The sequence below is a fragment of the Garra rufa genome, chromosome 15, assembly GCF_049309525.1.
Source record: "Garra rufa chromosome 15, GarRuf1.0, whole genome shotgun sequence".
NCBI classification, from domain to species: Eukaryota; Metazoa; Chordata; class Actinopteri; order Cypriniformes; family Cyprinidae; genus Garra; species Garra rufa.
Window position 1 is genome coordinate 45,356,459 of NC_133375.1, and position 22,740 is coordinate 45,379,198.

Sequence of the window (22,740 nt, forward strand, 5' to 3'; positions counted from 1 at the left end):
TTTTTCTGCTGATTAAGGACAGACACTGCAGGCAAAAACACTGTTTTTTCATGCACCTGTCAAGTTTGAGAGTTTGGGCTTTTTGGTGTTTTATAAAGTGTTTTTTCAGACTAGTGGGAAGAAAACATCCGTAAGACACTGTTAAGTCTTTCTTTTATAGCACTTTATCTATTTGTGTCAATAGATTTCAATCACAATCCATATTTCTAAAGGCCAAGAGTTGTTTCTCCTCCACTTCAGCAGCACTTACACACACCACACTTTACATTTGTGTTCCTGTCTATATCCTGAAGGTTTTTACAGAGGGATTTGCTCATATATAATTTGCTTTTACAACAATTTATTCCCTCCAAAATGGTAAAAAAATTGTGTTTCCTGTCTGTTTTAATTTTTTTCTTAAATTTTGGCATGATGAACTGAGAAAATCCCTTCTGTAAAACCATTTGTTTCTAGTTTGTCAATCCAGTGTTTAGATTTTTGATCTGGAAATCTATGCAAATTAGTGCATATTTCATTAAATAATGTTTATTTGCATATTTAGACCTAATATTTTTGAAAACTTGTAATACCAAAAATATTTTTAACCCTCTTCACCTGCAGTGTCTGGCCTTAAGAGTAAATGCAAGACTAATTCACCACACAAATGTCTGTAAAAATGCTACCAAATGCCTCCTATTTAGTGAGAAAGTGTGAGAGACACTATTTTTGGAATCAGTGGCCAAATTTAGTCAGAAGTAAGCATTGGATTTGATTCAGCAGATCTGATGTAATGATGGTGGATTTAGTGTACCGCACACAGACGTGTTTCTCCTCTGGTTTCAGGACGAGTGCCATAATTTCATCAAGGTGCTGCTGCAGCAGAGCGACGACTCTCTGTTTGTGTGCGGAACCAATGCCTTCAACCCGTCCTGTCGGACCTACAAGGTAAGACTGCAGCGACTGTGTGACCTTTGACCTCAACTGTGCTGCACATTTGATATTCAAACAGCTGAATGAAAGCGTGACACGGGACACATGCAGGTTGACATGAGGACTCGCAGATGGTCACGACTGTTTTCAGTCACTCTGAATGATGACGAGTGTTGTTTTTCTAGTGGATGTCTTTATTTTTCCTTTTTGATTTTAGCTTAATATTACAAAAAGAAAACATCAAAAAAGAATATTTTTTTTTTGCAAAAGTATTCATACCCCTTCATTTTTTCACATTTTGTTTTGTTGCAGCATTATGTTAAACTGCTTTAAATTACTTTTTTCTCCACATCAATCTACATCTCATACTCCATAATGACAGCACAAAACAGGTTTGTAACAGCTTTGCAAATTTATTAGAAATAAAAAAACTGAAAAGATCCCGTTGCATAAGTATTCACCCCCTTTTCTGGGACACTGTAAATGTATCTCAGGAGCATTCATATTGCTTCTAGATGTTCCTACACTTGGAGTGGAGTTAAACTGTGGCAAATTCATTTGAATGAGTCTGATTTAGAAAGACACACACCTCTCAGAAAAGCTCTAACAGCTGAAAATGCAGATCAGAGCAAAAACCAAGATAACTGCCTGTAGAGCTCAGTGACAGACTTGCGTTAAGGCGATGATCTAGAGAAGAGTTCAGAAACAAATCTGCTGCATTGAAGGTTGACAGAAGCATTCTCCATAATGGAAGACGATTGGAACAACTAGGACTCTAGAAAATGTCCAAGCTGACAGAGATGGAGAGGTGAAAAGGTGAGGCAAAGAATGGCAGATAATTGCCAAATGCAGATGTGCAAAGATGCTCACATCAGACCCAAAAACACTTGAGGCTGTAAAGCTGCTTCAACTATGGACTGAGTTAAGGGGATGAATACTTATGCAATCTACTTATTTCAGGGTTTTATTTTTAATACATTTGTAAAATTTGCAAATCTGTTTTTTGCTTTGTCATTATTATGGTGTATGGAGTGTAAATTGATGCGGGGAAAAACTCATTTAAAGCAGTTTAACATAATGCTGCAACAAAACAAAACGTGAAAAAATGAAGGGGTATGAATACTTTTGCAAGGAACTGTATCTGTTGAAACCCTGACTCAGATCATCAGAAGACTGGAAATGTGTTTGCACTTGTAATGCCAGAATTAATCTGAAGTGTCTTAAACAACATAGAGGAAAGTCTAAAACATTGTCCACCTTGATTATTCTGCTGGAGAGATCAGAGATGTTTCTGTGAAGACGGATTCACACTGCTGTGTTCAAGCGCTCCTAGTGAATCAAATGCCAAAATATGAGAAACAGTCTACAATGTTTATGTTTCGCTTAAGTAATTTATATTATATTCCTAACTTTTTTTTACTTTTGCACAGAGTTTGCCCTGATGAGCCTTCCTTTTTATTAAATCCTTTGAATGTCAGTTCATTTTAAGTCTTCATTCTTAAATTCGCATTGCAGTTCTATTGGGACACACTTAAAACAATTGTCAGATATGAATGAGAAATAAATCAGCTTTCAAGTGCTTAATACATTATGCATTGCCCTAAACAGTATTTCATGGCATTTATTTTATTCAGGCTGATTTATGAGCGCTGAAAGAACTGCTTTAATCAGAATCCATGCTGAAGGTGTTGATGTTGATATGCTGCTGCAGTCTCTCTTATTAGTGACTATGATTATTTTGCTTCATGCTGTTAAATGGTCAAGTCACATTTATTTCTATAGCATGTTATACAATACAATTTGTTACAGAGAAGCTTAACAGAATTATTGTTGAAAACTTAAGTTCAACTGTAAAGCAGCTCTACAGAAGACAGTAGTGTTATAATTCAGCTTTAGTCAGTTCTGTGTGGTTCATCTGCAGTGTTGGGGATAATGCATTACAAGTAATCAGATTACTGTTTCAAGTAACTAGTAAAGTAACATGACTTTTAAATCTACAAAATATATTACTTTTTAAAAAAGTAATGCCAGTTATTGTGTATTGCCCCGTACTGACTGACCGCTCTCTTGTCCTGTGTTGAGAGAAATTGGGAGTAAATGCAGAGACAGAAACTCTTTATTTAGTTTGAGGATTATTTATTTCACTTTTGGTGTGAAAGAAGCTTTACAGCTGCCAAAAATGTAACTTTTGGGCTTTTTGTTTAAAAAAAAAAACAAACCAGCCTAGCCCAGGTGACAAAATGTAACACAAATGTAACATAACTTGTTACTTTTCATAAAAAGTAACTAATGCAGTTAGTTGCTTTTTTTATGGAGTATTGTAACGCATTACTTTCAAAAGTAACTTTCCGCAACACTGTTTAATTGGCAATATGATTTTTTTTACATCTTGTCCAAAAGTATTAAACCTGCAGGGCCTCTGTGTCAGTGTGAGATTGGGACGGGACTAAATGTCGCTTAACAGGTTTAGAAAAAGTGAACACTGGGCTTGTTTTCAGGGTGTTTGCTGTGATGTATTGGCTCTAAATGCTGTTTTCACATTGAGTGGGTGCTTTAGTCTGTGTGTTTTGAGCTGGTTCAGTGTTTTTGCTCGATTTGGCTCCATCATCTGCTGCTCTGCAGTCGGTGAATCACAGAATGACCGGAAGACAAGCGTGTGCGAGATCCTCTGCCAGCCGTCGCTGTCTAATAAGTGGCTCGGTCCAGCAGAGAGATGCTGACGCGCGTTTGCCAAAAGCAGCACTAGCCGCTCACAGATTTTCCCCCGCGGACGATCGGCCTTTGGAAGGCCTCGAGCGGCGCGGTTCTGTCGGCGTAGCGTCCGTCCTGGCAGCGCGTCTGCTTTCCATGTCCCTGGTGCGCCGCCTCTGAAAAGAGCGTCTGTTGGAGGGCCAAAGTCATCCCACATTAATCATCGGCGTACAAATGTTCTCCTGAACGGATGCTCCGATCCGCGGCCTCCTCCCGAGAGCCCATCTGCAGCCCGGCTCTGAGCTGCTGGATTTACGGCTGGTGTCCATTACATCAGCTGTTGCCGGGCGGAGCGCAGCGTTACTGACAACACGAACGGCCCGGGACTATTTCAAATATGATCGGCATGCCTTGCTCGCATTCTGAAGGCTTTATGGTGGTCTAGTGCTGGTCCAGACTGTTATACTGGCTCTGAAATGGTCCAAAATGGTTGTTAATAGTTTGGTATTGATCTAGAATGGTTTATACTGGATCTAAGCTGCTCTGTACTGGTTTATACTGGCTCTGAACTGGTCCAGAATGGTTTATACTGGCTCTGGTCCACTCTGGTTTATGATGGTTCTGTGCTGGTCCAGTCTGATTTATAGTGGCTCTAAACTGACCCAGAATGCTTTATGATAGTTTGGTGCTGATATAGAATGGTTTATACTGGATCCAAGCTGGTCTGTACTGTTTATACTGGTTCTGTGCTGGTTCTGACTAGTTTATACTGGCTCTGAACTGGTCCAGAATGGTTTATAGTGGTCTGGTTCTGGTCAGGGCTGGTTTATACTGGCTCTAAGCTGATCTAGACTGGTTTATGGTGGTTTGATGCTGGTGCAGACTGATTTATACTGGCTCTGAACTGATCTAGAATGATTTATACTGGCTCTGAACTGGTCTAGAATGGTTTATAGTTATCTGGTTCTGGTCTGGGCTGGTTTATACTGGCTCTAAGCTGATCTAGACTGGTTTATGGTGGTTTGATGCTGGTGCAGACTGATTTATACTGGCTCTGAACTGATCTAGAATGATTTATACTGGCTCTGAACTGGTCTAGAATGATTTATACTGGCTCTGAACTGGTCTAGAATGGTTTATAGTTATCTGGTTCTGGTCTGGGCTGGTTTATACTGGCTCTAAGCTGATCTAGACTGGTTTATGATGGTTTGGTGCTGGTCCAGACTGGTTTACACTGGTCCAGAATGTTTTTTACTGGCTCTGTGCTGGTCCAGACTGGTTTATGGTGGTTTGATGCTGGTACAGACTGATTTATACTGGCTCTGAACTGGTCTAGAATGATTTATACTGGCTCTGAACTGGTCTAGAATGGTTTATAGTTATCTGGTTCTGGTCTGGGCTGGTTTATACTGGCTCTAAGCTGATCTAGACTGGTTTATGATGGTTTGATGCTGGTACAGACTGATTTATACTGGCTCTGAACTGGTCTAGAATGGTTTATACTGGCTCTGAACTGGTCTAGAATGATTTATACTGGCTCTGAACTGGTCCAGAATGGTTTATAGTGGTCTGGTACTGGTCTGGGCTGGTTTATACTGGCTCTAAGCTGATCTAGACTGGTTTATGGTGGTTTGATGCTGGTGCAGACTGATTTATACTGGCTCTGAACTGGTCTAGAATGGTTTATAGTGGTCTGGTACTGGTCTGGGCTGGTTTATACTGGCTCTAAGCTGATCTAGACTGGTTTATGGTGGTTTGATGCTGGTGCAGACTGATTTATACTGGCTCTGAACTGGTCTAGAATGATTTATACTGGCTCTGAACTGGTCTAGAATGGTTTATAGTGGTCTGGTTCTGGTCTGGGCTGGTTTATACTGGCTCTAAGCTGATCTAGACTGGTTTATGATGGTTTGGTGCTGGTCCAGACTGATTTACACTGGTCCAGAATGGTTTATACTGGCTCTGTGCTGGTCCAGACTGGTTTATGATGGTTTGATGCTGGTACAGACTGGTTTATACTGGCTCTGAACTGGTCTAGAATGGTTTATACTGGCTCTGAGCTGGTATGTACTGGTTTATACTGGTTCTGTGCTGGTTCAGACTGGTTTATACTAGCTCTGAGCTGGTCTAGAATGTTTTTTTGTTGGTGGTCTGGTGCCGATCCAGACTGATTTATACTGGCTCTGAACTGGTCTAGACTAGTTTATACAGACTGTTTCATTGCACTCTGGTGCTGGTCCAGACTGGTTTATGGATAAAAGATAAACAATTAAATGAAATTTTAATAAATATATATGTAAATAAATGTGCGAATGTCAGATATTTTTTTTAATCTGCTATCCAATGTACAGTATTTGTGTAATTGTGTTTAAGAAGCGCAGTGTGTCGTATCTGTAGTCGAGGGGATGTTTCTGTTCTGTGTAAATTCATTGCATTCATTTTAAAGTGTTTAAATCATTCCCACACTCTAATTAAATCAAAACGAGGAAATGAATTCGTACAGCGTGGCCGTGATTTAATCAAACGAGGGAACGAGTTGAGTTGTGGGAATGAATTCTTAATTTGTGGCTGCAATAAATCTATCTCAGTCATGTGTGGCTCAGTACGTCACCCATCTGATCTGTGTTAATAAGAGTTCTGTGTTTAATAGAGAGTTTGTCATTCTCTTTTATTGTTGTAAATAATAACAAATTCAGCAAGCATTGGTTTTGTTCAGAGAAAGGGAAAGATGTGAAGATCTGACGTTAAAGACCAAAGTGAACGCTGTATTTGACAGCTATCTGATCTTGTAAACTCTGTTCTGTAATTGCTAATATCGATGCTGTCACGAGTTTATTAATAAGTGAAATTCCTGTTTTGCTCTTTCTCCCCGTCACGCTGCGTAGCGGGAAAACCGTGACATTCCTAATCCATGTATTTTTGGAGGAATGTTAATTGGGTTCCTGATACGTCACATGTGAGCACTTGACTCCTGACTGACCCTTCTTCAGATTCGCCAAGATAGAAATAGCAAGTGAAACGAGCGGCTGGCGTGAGCGGCTGGTCTTGGCAGGCCGCGGAGAGGAAGAGCTTTAAAAATAACGCCATGAAGTGTGCGAAAGTCTCAGACGCTGAAGGTTAGGGTGGGTTTGACGTCTGACCTCTGACCTTTCCCTTCATTCCTGCAGATGGACAGTCTGGACGCCGTGGGCGATGAGATCAGCGGTATGGCGCGCTGCCCCTACGACGCCAAACATGCCAACGTGGCCCTGTTCGCCGGTAAGTGGCGGTCATCACGGCCGTAACTCTTCCATAACAAATGTCTATCAGAAGAATGCCGGGAATACGAGGAACTCCCTGACGCGGCCGGAGCAACAGTCGCTCCCTGTTTCTGGGAAGAGCGTTCGCTGGCAGCGGTTTATGTGCGGCCGCTCTGGAAACACATGAAACTATTGTGGTGCGGTTAGAGAGCGTCTCTGGGAGTCCCTCCCCGAAATACAGCATCAAAAATAACCCTGAGGATGGAAAACCCGCATGACTCATTCCTCCATTAGCGGCCGTGAAACCTTCCAGTCGCAGGCCAGAGAAAGTCCTGCGCTCCCAGATCTACTACGGCTAAAATAACAGCAGTATACATGGCAAAAAATGACGTTTAGAAATTAAAAACAGATTTTAGAAGTATGTTCAGTAGGTTTCATTCAACATGCTTCTTGCCAATTCGCTGTAATTATTTGTGCAATTCCTAAGAGAAATTCGTTTTCATGTAAATCCTACAGCAAAATAAGGAAAACGAGTTTAGAAAAATTTGCCTCCCAAAAAAGTGAGCAGGGAATGTAATGAATTATAAATAGGTTCATAAATGCATTTATTCATACATCTTTTAAATATTACAATAAATTTATGTCGACAATAAAATGACATGAAATATACTTTTTTTTTTAACAAGCCCCTGGTTTGTAATTCATATCAATTTGACATTAATTTGTATAGGAAATTTCCTCTTTTTTGTGTATGTCTGTCTTTTGAAAACCATACATTTGAAAACTATTATTTGTGTTTATCCGCATAATAGTTAACCAACTAACAGTATATTGGCCATGCTTACAGCAGGGAGTGGAATAAATTAAAAAAATACATTTAAAATTAGAGATATTGTAGATATAGATGTAGATATTATAAAAAATTATATTATAGTAAAAAAGAACTTTAGTTTAAAAACTTTATCAAACAATGCAATAGACTATTTCCTCAAGCCAGTCTGTCTTAATACATATAAATCTACATTTAATATATTTCCTGAAGTACTTAAGTAATATATTTACTTAATATTAGGGCCGGGACTCGATTAAAAAATTTAATCTAATTAATTAGAGGCTTTGTAATTAATTAATCGAAATTAATCGCATTTTAATCGCATATAAATATTTGACCTGAGAACAGTGAGAAGTAAGATTTTTACATGGATTTTTAGTATACCATTGAATAATGACTGAATACATAAGCTTAAGCAACAAAATATTGTTTATTTTTGTTCAACCAAGTCCAACAGACCAGTGCAATATTGCCATTAAGTGTAGCAAGAGGCACGTTCTTTAACGAGTCTTTCATGCCGAGAACTCTGCTCTTGTGTTTGCTTAATTATGCATTTAAACATTAATGACCAAACCTATCATTATAAATGTTGCTGCACATGGAATATAACGCGGATAACATTTAAAAAATAGTTTTTATCAGGTTACACACTGATTATTTATCACTCAAACCCCTTTCTCTACCTGTCCGTTGGTCGCGCATATCCTCCATGTTTGTAGTTTTTTAACACTTTTTATGCGTGTTTGTAGTTCTAATCGAATCCTCGTTCACGGCGCAGTGTGTTGCGGGCAATATTAGCCGTTGGAGTGTGCATTGATCGTTAAGTAGTAGACCATCCGGGAATCTTTGGAATACTTTTTTAAACATACTACGATTTGGGACATACAATACTATTTAGGACGGACGCAGCTTGTCTGAACCTGATCTTTTTATATGGCTCTGGTCTGAACGCTAGTTGGTGCTCCAGTATAATCGGTCCGCTTAATCTCATCCAGTGAGAAACGTTCCGCGGTGCAAAACTAAGTGCGATTAAAATGCGTTAAAAAATTTTAACGCGTTATTTTTGTGTAATTAATTAATCTAAATTAACGCGTTAAAGTCCCGGCCCTACTTAATATATATACTCCTCATGTAGCACAGATATTTTCCAACAATAGTCAAGAATACATTGTGTGGGTCAAAATTATCAATTTTTATGTGATATTTTTATGTTTTGTTGTCGCATTCATTGTGAAGTGTTTAAACGTTGTTTTCTGTTGTAGAGGGGAAGTTGTACTCAGCCACGGTCACAGACTTCCTGGCGATCGATGCGGTGATCTACCGCAGTCTGGGCGACAGTCCGACCCTCAGGACGGTCAAACACGACTCCAAATGGCTGAAAGGTGAGCAGATTTGACCGACAGAATCATGAATGAACTAGGACTGGTAAAATGCTGCTCAGACTTCATCTCATTAAATTTAGATTCTATTTCACATTTTGATATTTCTCTAACAGTCGCTCTTGTTGATTACAGAGCCGTATTTCGTCCAGGCGGTCGATTACGGCGATTTCATCTACTTCTTCTTTCGGGAGATCGCCATGGAGTACAACAGCATGGGGAAGGTACGGGAAAAACATCTAGTGTGTTTTCTTGCTCGCAGACAGGAAGTGACAGGAAGTGGGTGTATGAAATATGCAAGGCTTTTTTTAAGGGACGTTGGGCGCGGCCCGTCAGGACGCAGGTACTAAAAATAAGGCAAAACATTGTCTTCTATCTGAACGACGGGCCCTAAATAGCTGCAAGTCAAGAATTCACTTCCTGGTCTGTGAGTGCTTTGAGCAAACAGAAGAGTGCATGACAAAGGCTCATTGTTATGAGTTCAAAGGCAGAAGACGGTGAGATTTGAGAGGCTTCATCGCTCTGATTTAGTGAGGGGTAATTACAGCCTGAGCGTCTCCGGTGAATATGAGTCTCTCCAGTTACTGTACGGACCGACCTGCCAGATTACTGTAATTATACCAGCCTGACGCGACCCTCGTACTCCACTAACAGCGCTCAAATTACGGCAGAATCTATGACAGCAGGAACAATATGTCAAACCACGTTTATTTCTCCAGCGCTTTATACAAGACCAAATCAACTGAAGAGAATCAATGATTCAAACTTCATCAGATATGAAACCAGTTCAAATTTGAGCTGTAAAGCGGTTCTATAGAGTCATATATAGAGATCCGTTCAGATCAAGTTTTGTTCTCATCTGATAGCGTCAGTGCAGTTAAATTGATAATATTACTTAATACTTACTAATAATTGATAATGATTGGATTTTGACTCACAAGCTTGCAATTCGATTCATTTGGATGTATAGACAATTAGGTCAGGTACAAAAAGTCTCTCTACTAAAATAAAGTGATTCCTAAACATTTCTATTGCACATAAGGCCGTTTTCATAGTCAAACTGTATTACAATACCTTTTTAATGATATAATTATGTTTCTGTTCCAGTTTGATGTTAGAATATAAACATTTCAACAGTGGATGTTGTAACATGTTTTCATGATGGATTTATTCAAACATACATTAAATAATGAAGAACAGGCTCAGTTTAAATATCATGAATATGTAATGCAGTGCATATATTTATCATGAGTTATTTTTTCTAGCTGAGTATCGAGTTTATGATTATTAAATGTCTTTTCTGCGGTAAATGAGTGACTTTATTTTACTCAAGCTGTTTTACTGAGGTCTTTCTGCGGTTAAATCACTGATTGATGGATTACATGATTCATGATTGATTTCAGTGAGTTGTTCTGATTTTTCTGATGTTTATTCAAGTTTATTTGCTGCTGTAACTAGTAGTAAAAAGGAAGAGATGATCGGTGATCTGTCAGCACACATTAAAGAGACACAAAAACACATTAATTGATTGAATTCAGTGATAAAACTGACATTGATCTCTAGTTGTTTTATTGACATCTGATTGATGGATTACTTGATTCATGATTGATTTCAGTGAGTTCTGATTCTTATGTTCATTCAAGTTTATTTGGTGCTGTAACTAGTAGTAAAGAGGAAAAGGTGATCTGTGAGCACACATTAAAAAGCCAGAAAAACACATGTATTAATTGAATTCAGTGATAAAACTGACATTATTGATTACTAGTACATCTTTCTGCGGTTGGATTACATGATTCAGGATTGATTTCATTGGGTTGGTTTTATTTTTCCGATGTTCATTCAAGTGTATTTGCTGCTGTAACTAGTAGTAAAGAAGAAGAGATGATCTGTGATCTGTCAGCACACATTAAAGAGCCACAAAAACACATTTAGTGATCAAATTCAGTGATAGACTGAATTTGGAACCCAATTATGATTATTGGATGGGGGTTGGCAAATAATGTTTATTAGGTTTTGTTTGCTCATCAACAGAAACAGCAGAGATCAATTCTTGATTTAAGAATCAATAACATGATTCATGATTGATTTCAGTGAGTTGTTCTGATTCTTTTGATGTTCATTCACGTTTATTTGCTGCTGTAACTAGTAGTAAAGAGGAAGAGATGATTTGTGATCTGTCAGCACTCATTAAAGAGCCACAAAAACACATTTATTCATTGAATTCAGTGATAAAACGGACTGAATTTGGAATCCAATTATGATTATTGGATGGGAGTTGGAGACATTATTGATCTCTAGTTGTTTTATTGATGGATTACATGATTCATGATTGATTTCAGTGAGTTGTTCTGATTCTTTTGATGTTCATTCACGTTTATGTGCTGCTGTAACTAGTAGTAAAGAAGAAGAGATGATTTGTGATCTGTCAGCACACATTAAAGAGCCACAAAAACACATTTATTCATTGAATGCAGTGATAAAACGGACTGAATTTGGAATCCAATTATGATTATTGGATGGGAGTTGGCAAAAAATGTTCATCAAGTTTCGATCGCTCATCAACAGAAACAGCAGAGATCAATTCTTGATTTAAGAATCGATACCAGTTTATCAGAATGAGGACTAGAAGAAATTGATTGTAAATGTTTTGTAAACCAGCTAATCAAGCCAAACCGGCAGGATCCAGGTTTAGTTTAATTCTGCTAAAGCCAGGTGTTTTCGAGAACATGACGAGTGTATAGGACGGTGTTTAACATGCCCATGTCTCTGTGATCAGGTGATGTTTCCACGTGTGGCTCGCGTGTGTAAGAACGACCGCGGCGGCTCGCAGCGCGTTCTGGAGAAACAGTGGACGTCCTTCTTGAAGACGCGCCTCAACTGCTCCATCCCGGGAGACTCGCACTTCTACTTCAACATCCTGCAGTCCGTCACCGACGTCATCCACATCAGCGGCCGGGACGTGGTCATGGCCACCTTCTCCACGCCATACAACAGGTATCAGAGAGTTGAGCTCGTTTCTCTGGAAATGCGAGATTCCCGCGAATGAACTCATGCTGACGGGACGCGACACACAATGACCCCGTTAGTCAGACACTGCTCTGAGATTCACAGTTCATACAGGCACAATCCGGCCCTTGTGTGCCGCTCGCGCTCGTCTGGGTCGCAGTGATTCACAGTTTTGTTATTTAGCTGAAAGCGTGTTGAATGTGTGTTACAGTATCCCGGGATCGGCCGTCTGCGCGTACGACATGGCGGACATTGCGGCGGCCTTCACCGGGCGCTTCAAAGAGCAGAAGTCGCCCGATTCCACCTGGACGCCCGTCCCAGAGGAGAAGGTGCCCAGACCCAGGTATCTGTCCTATATGCTTCATCTGAGCAAACCACTCCAGATTCAATCCAGATTCAATATCCGCTTTAAGCCGAGACAAACCCATACTTTTTTACATTTTGCTTCCATATCACGTCTGTTCTTTCAGACTAGTGGAAAGAAAATATCCCAAACACACACTGAAGTGTTTGTTATTGCTTTTTCCGCCTGTAGATTTCGATCTCAATCCATATCTTTAAAGAGTTTTTTTCTCTCACTAACACTGAACTCTACAGTTTTATTCCTCTCTATATTCTGAAGGTTTGTTCATATGTCATCCACACAACATTTCACTCCTCAAAACATGGTGAAAATGATTGTTTTCTGTCTGTTGACTATTTTCTGATGTATGCGAAAACGAGAAATCCAAAATCCCCTCTGGAAACATTTTTAACTCTAATATGACAACAAAATCACACAAGAACTTTGAACCTGACTTTGAACTTTGAACCTGCAAATCAGTGCATATTTAATTAGATAATGGCTCATTTGCATATTTAAATAACATTTTAGAAAATGTGTACTACAGAACAATTGTCTTAATGTACTATAATTGATCAAATGGGGAAATATGGTGATATTGATTAGTTAAAGTAAACTACTATTACTAGTTATGAACCCATAATGCGGTCAGTAAACCTGGAACTTAATTCAACATCCTATAACAACTGATAACCAATCAGAATCAGCTATTCAACATGTTCCGGGATAATCAACATTAATGCATGCATGCATAGTCATGCGTGGCATTATTGATCTCTAGTTGTTTTCTTGACGGATTACATGATTCATGATTGATTTTCAATGACTAGTTCTGGTGCTTTTGGTGTTCATTCAAGTTTATTTGCTGCTGTAACTTGTAGTAAAGATGATTGTTCTGTATTACAGAAAATAATTCAACATCTGCAACTGTCAGACCCAATAAGAATCAGTGAATCAACTTTTTCTGTAATAATCAACATAAATGCTGTTCTTATTTTATTGCTTTTTTTTTTTTTTTTTCATCTGTAGATTTCAATCTCAATCCATATATTTAAAGAGTTTTTTCTCTTACAAACTCTGAACTTTACAGTTTTATTCCTCTCTATATTCTGAAGGAAAACATGGTGAAAATTATTGTTTTCTGCCTGTTGACTATTTTCTGATGAAATTTAAAAATCCCCTTTGGAAAAATCTTTAACTCTAATATGACAACAAAATCAAACTTTGAAATTTTGAACCTGACTTTACCCAATATTGCATGCCAATCAGTGCATATTTAATTAGATAATGCTTCATTTGCATATTTAAATAGCATTACCGAAAATGTGTAATACAGAACAATTGTCTTAATGTACTATAATTGATCAAAGGGAAATATGGTGATATCGATTAGTTAAAGTAAACCACTAATACTAGTTATGAACCCATAATGCGGTCAGTAAACCCAGAAAATAATTCAACATCCTGTAACATCTGACAACCAATCAGAATTAGCTATTTAACATGTTCCGGGATAATCAACATTAATGCATGCATGCATAGTCATGCATGGTATTATTGATCTCTTGGGGGATTATATGATTCATAATTGATTTTCAATGAGTTGTTCTGGTGCTTTCGATGTCCATTCGAGTTTATTTGCTGCTGTAACTTGTAGTAAAGAGGATTGTTCTGTATTACAGAAAATAATTCAACATCTTGCAACATCTGACACCCAATGAGAATCAACTATTCAACATGTTCTGGGATAATCAACTTAAAAGCATGCATGCATAGTCTTAAAATTATTTAACTAGTCATGCATGACATTATTGATTTCTAGTTGTTTTATGGACGTATTACTGCAGTTGAATCACTTATTGATGGATTACACAATTCATGATTGATTTCAGTGATTTGTTCTGATTCATTTTGATGTTCATTCGAGTTTATTTGCTGCTGTAACTTGTAGTAAAGAGGATTGTTCTGTATTACAGAAAATGATTCAACATCATGCAACATCTGACACCCAATCAGAATCAACTATTCAACATGTTCTGGGATAATCAACATAAATGCATGCATGCATAGTCTTAAAATGATTTAACTTGTTAAAATAATCATTTCAGTTTGATTTTATTTTGTTTAATTTTTAATAAATGTATTAAATTAATTGCATTATTATTATTTATTAGTTCATTATTTTTTAATCAATTCTTTTGTATTTTATTTAAAAGTATTAGTATGCGTTACACACAAGTGTTTGCGAGCACGTAACCCTGCTTCTCCAGATGCCGCGGCTGATTAAATCGTCTCACAGGAGCGTTTTTACAAAGCGAAGATCTGCTTCCATATGGCTCGTCTTTGTGTCATGAACGGCGGGAATATCGCCTGCGCTGATTAACATAAAATTATGTGTTTGTGTGAAACGAGGTCAAGTGTTAATGAGAGCGACCATGCCAAACGCATCTCGCTGTAATTCTGTTTCCTCTGTGCGGGAATGAAGCGGCACATTTCCCATTCAGCAGCAGCGCAGATCCATAAACCTTACATCATCCAGCATATTTATCGCAGCTGAGATTCATTACACTGATTTAAGGATTCCGTTTATTAGAGTGATTGAGTTGTTCTGCTGTGTGTTGTTTGCGCAGGCCGGGCGTCTGCGCAGGATCTTCCTCCGGAGAGAAATTCAAAGTGTCCAACGAGTTTCCGGACGAAACGCTGAACTTCATCAAGCTTCACCCGCTGATGGACGAAGCGGTTCCTTCCATCGCCAATCGCCCGTGGTTCCTCAAGACGATGGTTCGGTGAGTGCTCGAGACGGGTCAGAGGTCCTTCAAAAGACATGAATCATGCATGAAGATTATTGTCATGCAAATATGGTTTGATGCCCATCTTCATAAGCGCTGCTCATTTTCATGGATGAATCGAGTCATTTGCATGCGATTCAGACACGCAGCCTGAGCGACTCACGAGTATCTGGAGATATTTCATGAATCGCATTATATTAAATCAGCTCGACCCTAAAGGAAAGATGCTGTTTCTCTCTTACAAAAGCAAAGCGTAAGATTGTCTTCCTATAATGAAACGGATTATGGAAGAATCATCTGTTTTAACAGAACAAAACTTGAGACTCTTTGAAACGACGTCTGGTTTCAGCCTGATAAGTTTCTGTTCATTTGGGTTTGTGTCAGTCTGCCCCAGTAAAACAGAGTTATTGAAAACACATTTGCTGAAGAAGCGTCTGTATCCGTTTCTCTCGGCTTCAAAGACTTCATTTGGAAAGAGGAAAAAAACGTGTATAATTTATTTGTCTTCTTATTTCCATCTTGCCAGTTTTAATTACCCTGAAAATGTATTTGCATACTGATGTGGAAATTATACATACATTTGATTAACACTGAGATGAGCCGCTAATTGGAACGGCGGTCGCCAGATAACGCTTTTAATTCCTTTAGAGAGAGCGAAGCTGAAAATCAGTGGAAATTTCATTGTAATAGTGTTCATTTTGTCAGCTGGTTTTAATTTAGTCTTAGTACTGTGTCAAATGTTCGGTTTTCATCATATTCACTTTTAGTCAAGGTTTAATTGACTGAATGTCTGGGTGTTTTAGTCTAAAATTAAAATCACAATTACTGATCATGATTTTTGTCATTTGAGAAACTGCATCAGACATTGGGCCACAACAAGCATGAAAACTCTTTTTTTTTTTGTTAGTGAAGTGAAGTTTTGGACATAGAAAGTTTTTATTTTTTAAACTACATTTTAGTCTCATCTTGTTAAGTCATGTTGATATACAGTAGTCTAGGGCAGGTTTGCCAGGTTTTCACAACAAACCCTGTCTAATTGCTACTCAAAACTAGCCCTGTTGCGTTTCAAAATGTGTTCCACGGGGTAAAATACACGTTTTGTGGTGGGGTTCCTCTGGTAAATTTAGCATTTCAGCAGCTAAATATTACTTTATTGGGGTCGCTTTGCTCCTCAGAACTGGACTATATAACTCGCGTTTTGTGAGTTTATATCTCACAATTCAGAATTGCAAGATACAAAGTTGCAATTGTGAGAAAAAAATTCTGAACTCTGCAAGATACAAAGTTGCAATTGCGAGAGGAAAAAAGTCAGAACTTCAGGATACAAAGTCGCAGTTGCAAGAAAAAAATTCTGAATTGCAAGATACAAAGTTCCAATTGCAAGAAAAAAGTCAGAATTGCAAGATACAAAGTTCCAATTGCAAGAAAAAATTCTGAATGGCAAGATACAAAGTTCCAATTGCAAGAAAAAATTCTGAATGGCAAGATACAAAGTTCCAATTGCAAGAAAAAAGTCAGAATTGCAAGATACAAAGTTCCAATTGCAAGAAAAAAGTCAGAATTGCAAGATACAAAGTTCCAATTGCAAGAAAAAAGTCAGAATTGCAAGATACAAAGTTCCAATTGCAAGAAAAAAGTCAGAATTGTGAGATACAAAGTTGCAATTGTGAGAAAAAAATTCTGAACTCTGCAAGATACAAAGTAGCAATTGCGAGAAAAAAGTCAGAATTGCAAGATACAAAGTTCCAATTGCAAGAAAAAATTCTGAATGGCAAGATACAAAGTTCCAATTGCAAGAAAAAATTCTGAATGGCAAGATACAAATTTCCAATTGCAAGAAAAAAGTCAGAATGGCAAGATACAAAGTTCCAATTGCAAGAAAAAAGTCAGAATTGCAAGATACAAAGTTCCAATTGCAAGAAAAAATTCTGAATGGCAAGATACAAAGTTCCAATTGCAAGAAAAAAGTCAGAATTGTGAGATACAAAGTTGCAATTGTGAGAAAAAAATTCTGAACTCTGCAAGATACAAAGTAGCAATTGCGAGAAAAAAGTCAGAATTGCAAGATACAAAGTTCCAATTGCAAGAAAAAAGTCAGAATTGCAAGATACAAAGTTCCAATTGCAAGAAAAAATTCTGAATGGCAAGATACAAAGTTCCAATTGCAAGAAAAAAGTCAGAATTGCAAGATACAAAGTTCCAATTGCAAGAAAAAAGTCAGAATTGCAAGATACAAAGTTCCAATTGCAAGAAAAAATTCTGAATGGCAAGATACAAAGTTCCAATTGCAAGAAAAAAGTCAGAATTGCAAGATACAAAGTTCCAATTGCAAGAAAAAAGTCAGAATTGTGAGATACAAAGTTCCAATTGCAAGAAAAAAGTCAGAATTGCAAGATACAAAGTTCCAATTGCAAGAAAAAAGTCAGAATTGCAAGATACAAAGTTCCAATTGCAAGAAAAAATTCTGAATGGCAAGATACAAAGTTCCAATTGCAAGAAAAAAGTCAGAATTGCAAGATACAAAGTTCCAATTGCAAGAAAAAAGTCAGAATTGCAAGATACAAAGTTCCAATTGCAAGAAAAAATTCTGAATGGCAAGATACAAAGTTCCAATTGCAAGAAAAAAGTCAGAATTGCAAGATACAAAGTTCCAATTGCAAGAAAAAAGTCAGAATTGCGAGATACAAAGTTGCAATTGTGAGAAAAAAATTCTGAACTCTGCAAGATACAAAGTAGCAATTGTGAGAAAAAAATTCTGAACTCTGCAAGATACAAAGTAGCAATTGCGAGAAAAAAGTCAGAATTGCAAGATATTTATATAACTCACAATTGTGTTTTCATATCTCTCAGTTCTGAGAAAAAAAGTTAGAATTGCGAGTTTAGATGCAAAACGTCCAGAGCGCATTATTGTAAAGTGAGCACAAATTGTTTCTATCGCAGATGGATTCTCTTCACTCTCACACAAAACAGACACACTTTCTTTCGCTTACATATACGTACTCAGAAAAATAAATAAGCGCAGTCTTAAATGTATGTCCTGCATTGTCCCGCAGCTGATATATTGGCAGGTGGTGACCCTACAGTAGTCACAGTTAGTGTCTAATGATGTCAGTCTGGTCTCATCTTGGAAGAAGTCAAGTTTTCACGAATGAAATGAAGACTGCATTGTAACCCGTATTCTTTCTGTCAGGTATCGTCTGACGCGTATAGCCGTGGATAACGCCGCCGGCCCTCATCGCAACCACACTGTGGTTTTCCTGGGATCGGAGCGAGGGATCGTGCTGAAGTTCTTGGCCAAGATGCGGAGCGGCTTCTTGAACGACAGCCTGTTTCTGGAGGAGCTGAACGTCTACAACCCGGAGAAGTGTGTATTCCATTAGGACGAGCCGCTCTGTCATTTACACCCGTTTATCAGGTTACAGCGCGCGGTTAGGAAATTAAAGAGCGCTGCTGGTTTGGACCGGCAGGCCTGAGCGAACGCTCGCTGAATGATTAAAGCAAACGCAGAGCCTGGTTAATATGTGCTGACGGCCACGTCACAGCGGAATAAACAGGCAAACGCTGACCGCCAGGCTTTTTGAGGACAGCGCTGCTGCGTTTAACCGCAACCAGAGAATGTTTATCTGCTGTATTAACATTTATTATACATTCATGCATTGAGAAGATGCTTTTATCCAAGCGACTTACAAAAGAGGAACAAAGCAATTTGTCTAAGAGCTAACAATATTAGGAAGCAGACTAGAGAAGAGAAGCAAGAGGAGCAAGACAGTAGAGCCATGTTACTGTGATTTACTATGTTCAGAACAATATACTGGATCATTGAATCAACGTTCAGGTGATGCTTGTTGTATGAAAGACATTCATAAATATGTAAATAAATAGTAACAAGCTTAGTTCATTAACTTTCCACTTGAAGAAGCAAATGTGTTACAAAAATGTTACAAAGCAACAGCAAGTGACACATTGAATTAAATTTGAAATTTGAAGTAAAAAGACTGAAGGAGTTTTTTGTCAAATAAACTTACTCTGCTACTCAAACGTTTGCGATCAGTAAGACTTGTAAGTCTCGTATGCTCATCAAGGCTGCATTTATTTAATCAAAAATACAGAAAAAACAGTAATATTGCAAAATGTTATTACATTATATAATAATGGTTTTTGTTTTAATATACTTAAAAATATAATTTATTCCTGTGACGCAAAGCTAAATTTTCATCAGCTGTTACTCCAGTCTTTATGCTGATTAATTATTAGAATTATCAATGTTGGAAACCGTTGTGCTGCCAAACAGTTTTTTTTTTTTTTTTGGAATCTGTGATTCTTTGACGAATAACAAGTTCAAAAGAACAGCATGTATTCAAAATATAAATCTTTTCAAATCAATGCTATCACTTTTTATTAATTTTATCACATCCTTGCTGAATAAAAGTATTAATTTCTTTCAAAAATGTACTGACCCCAAACTTTTTGTTAGAAAACCTTTCTGTTTTAAACAAATGCTGTTCTTTTTAACCTTTTATTGATCAAAGAATCCCAAAAATATTATGCAGCACTACAGTTTTCAACATTGATAATAAATCAGTATATTAGAATGATTTCTGAAGGATCATGTGACACTGAAGACTGCAGTAATGATGCTGAAAATTCAGTTTTGCATCACAGAAATAAAGTACATTTTAAAATATATTTTAAATGCAAATAATATTTCAGTTTTTTTCTGTATTTTTCAAATAAATGCAGGCTTGATGAGCATAAGAAACGTCTTTAAAAACCATTACAAATCTTACCGATCCCAAACTTTTGAGCAACGGTGTATTAATTTGTATTTACAATGTTGATAAATCATTTTTGTGTATAAAACCGCTTGTTCAATCACAGTCGAGTCACATCTTTTTCTATAACACTTACAATACAAATTAATTTAAAACAGTTTTACAGTAATAAACAAAAAAATAACAGTGTTAATGTTGTAAAATTCTGATGTAAAGCAGCTCTACAGAAGACAATAGAGTCATGATTCAGTTCAGTTCCATGTTGATTCAGTTCCGTTCAATAACAGAGTAAAGTTCATCAATTTATGAAAGAAGTTTATTTGCGATGTAAGCAGCTAGACTTAGGGACTAGAGTTAATGTGATGATTATTCAGGTCAATAACACTGTCCTCTTTTCAAATTCAATTCGGCTATACTGCCCTCCAAAGGCAAAGCGCAGTAACTACACATTTGGTCAAAATTGAGTTAAGGCTTAAAATGGACTTTGTGACAATGGTTTTGTCTTGTGGCAAAGTCTCCTGGTTCAATTTTGTCCTGTTTCAGAGAAACGAGAGTGTCAACACGTTTGACTAGCTGGCGTAAAAACTTTAAAGGCATTTTTCTCAGTTTCAGTGTTGGCGTAGTTACTGCACTTTGCCTTTGGAAGGCAGTAATAAAGCTGACTATGAAACAGTTTCAGTTTGTTCAGGGTTAGTTCAGTTAGTTCTTGATCTGATGCGATTCTGTGTTGTTCAGGTGCAGCATTGACGGTGTGGAGGACAAGCGCATCATCAGCATGCAGATCGACAGCAGGAGTCACTCTCTATTCGTGGCCTTCACCTCATGCGTGGTCAAAGTCCCGCTGTCCCGCTGCGAACGGCACGGCAAGTGCAAAAAGTACGTCTGCTTTCTCTCCATGCGCCGGTTCGTTCAGTTCACTGCCCGTTCTGCACGATTAACCCCTCGTGTGTGTCTCTCTCAGGTCCTGTATCGCCTCCAGGGACCCGTACTGCGGCTGGGTGTCAGAGGGCGCCTGTAAAGAAATCTCATCGGACCCAAAGTAAGGGCCTCATTCTCGGTCTCTAATTATAGACGGCGAGAGCCAAGCGCTGATGTCAGTCCTCCCTCATATTGTGGTTTGAGCTGCTGGAGTTTCTCATCTGGAAAAGAGCGTTTGACCCCACAAAACCCTCCATAACTCATCTCTTTATTAATATAGTGTATTATACGCACAGCATGTTTCCGCTGCCGTCCTCACGTGAGCTCATCAACCCGTGTTTTATACGCTGTTATTATTGTTTCTCTTCTGATTGAGTTTTCCACTTCAGAAAGGGAGCCGTACGGAGGTTACGTGAGATTGGCCTGTACAATTTCTCTGGAGTGTAGGATTATAGGATACGATCTGTGTGTGAAATTCAGAAGCTTTCCTGTCGTTTCAGAAAAAGCTTTTTATGACGCTGAGAAAGAAGTAGGGCAGACATCCATATGGTTTTGAAAAACAATGGTATATCATAAAAATGATATGCTAGGGTGACCATATTTTAGTTGTTAGTCAGGGGATGAAAATATGTCCTTTCCATACCTAAACTACATATTTTACAGTCAATGTAATGCAGATTGATCATAAACAGAGCTAAAAGGCTTCCTACCACAATGGCCATCCTTCACAAAAATTAAATCATAGGTAGAATGCAAAATGTTTCAATACAAGCATTTCAGTCAAATGGAATTTATGCAATACTTCAAACCTTTAACCCACGGGAGAAAATCAACCCACCGCAACAGTTTAAAATCAGCTTAATTCCGAGGAAAAAATGTGGATTTGGCAACCCTACATCAAACACGAGCTGCATCCAAAGCGATTTAAATACTCTGCATATTGATAGCGACTCTGTGATGTGCAAAAAATTTTCTATAATAGATTGTTTGCAGGAGAGGGATTAAGAAAACAGTCCTGCGTAGGGCTTTAATACAAAAACACAGACAATAATTGGCGACTGTAGAAAGCAAAAGCCGAATCCCAGACATTTTGAGCAATTTTTAGGTCCTAAAAGAGGACATGTATTATTATGTTCAAGTATTATATGGATTTTGGGCTCTTTTGCTCTGTTTTGCTTCTTGAGCAACACAGTGGTGATTCATTTGTGAATGATTCAGTGTTTTTGAAAGAATCGAGTGAGTCAGTAATTCGATAATCCAATTATAAAGGCAGTTGCTACATTTAAAAATGCATACTAGTATACTGCTCCTACCGTTTTTGCATTTTTCTATGGCATAAGCAGTAAGGGTAGTATGCTATTCCGAAATCAGCTTCGTTCCCGAAAAATCTGCCATTTTAAAGGAATTGGTTGAATGAGTGAATCAATGACTCACTCACCGAACATTATTTATGCTATTCCAATTGCAGTGTAAATGCATTGCATTCATGGCATCTCTGAGCTGCATTAAACACTCAAAGATGGATTTTGCTGATTGATTTCATTTGATGCATTTAATTGCATTTATTAAATAAACATATGTGACCCTTGTCCACAAAACCAGTCTTAAGTAGCATGGTTATATTTGTAGCAATAGCCAAAAATACATTGTATGGGTCAAAATTATATTTTTTTCTTTTATGCCAAAAATCATTAGGATATTAAGATCATGTTCCATGAAGATATTTAGTAAATGGCCTACCATAAATATATACAAACTTAATTTTTGATTAGTTTTATGCATTGCTAAGAACTTCATTTGAACAACTTTAAAGGAAATTTAATTATTTATTTTTTTGCACCCTCAGATTGCAGATTTTCAAA

General features: G+C 37.8%; 1 protein-coding gene across 4 annotated transcripts in view; it reads left to right on the top strand.

The window, feature by feature from the left end:
- Positions 1–22,740, top strand: part of LOC141286624 (semaphorin-6A-like) — a 114,895-nt gene that overhangs the window by 66,530 nt on the left and 25,625 nt on the right. For all 4 annotated transcript variants that reach the window (XM_073818676.1, XM_073818677.1, XM_073818678.1 and 1 more), the window contains exons 6-15: positions 823–924; positions 6,768–6,858; positions 8,934–9,053; positions 9,186–9,274; positions 11,827–12,044; positions 12,268–12,399; positions 15,030–15,185; positions 18,379–18,552; positions 20,696–20,836; positions 20,922–20,999. In XM_073818676.1, coding sequence (XP_073674777.1) covers positions 823–924; positions 6,768–6,858; positions 8,934–9,053; positions 9,186–9,274; positions 11,827–12,044; positions 12,268–12,399; positions 15,030–15,185; positions 18,379–18,552; positions 20,696–20,836; positions 20,922–20,999 — 1,301 coding nt within the window. The remainder of the gene's footprint in view (positions 1–822; positions 925–6,767; positions 6,859–8,933; positions 9,054–9,185; positions 9,275–11,826; positions 12,045–12,267; positions 12,400–15,029; positions 15,186–18,378; positions 18,553–20,695; positions 20,837–20,921; positions 21,000–22,740) is intronic.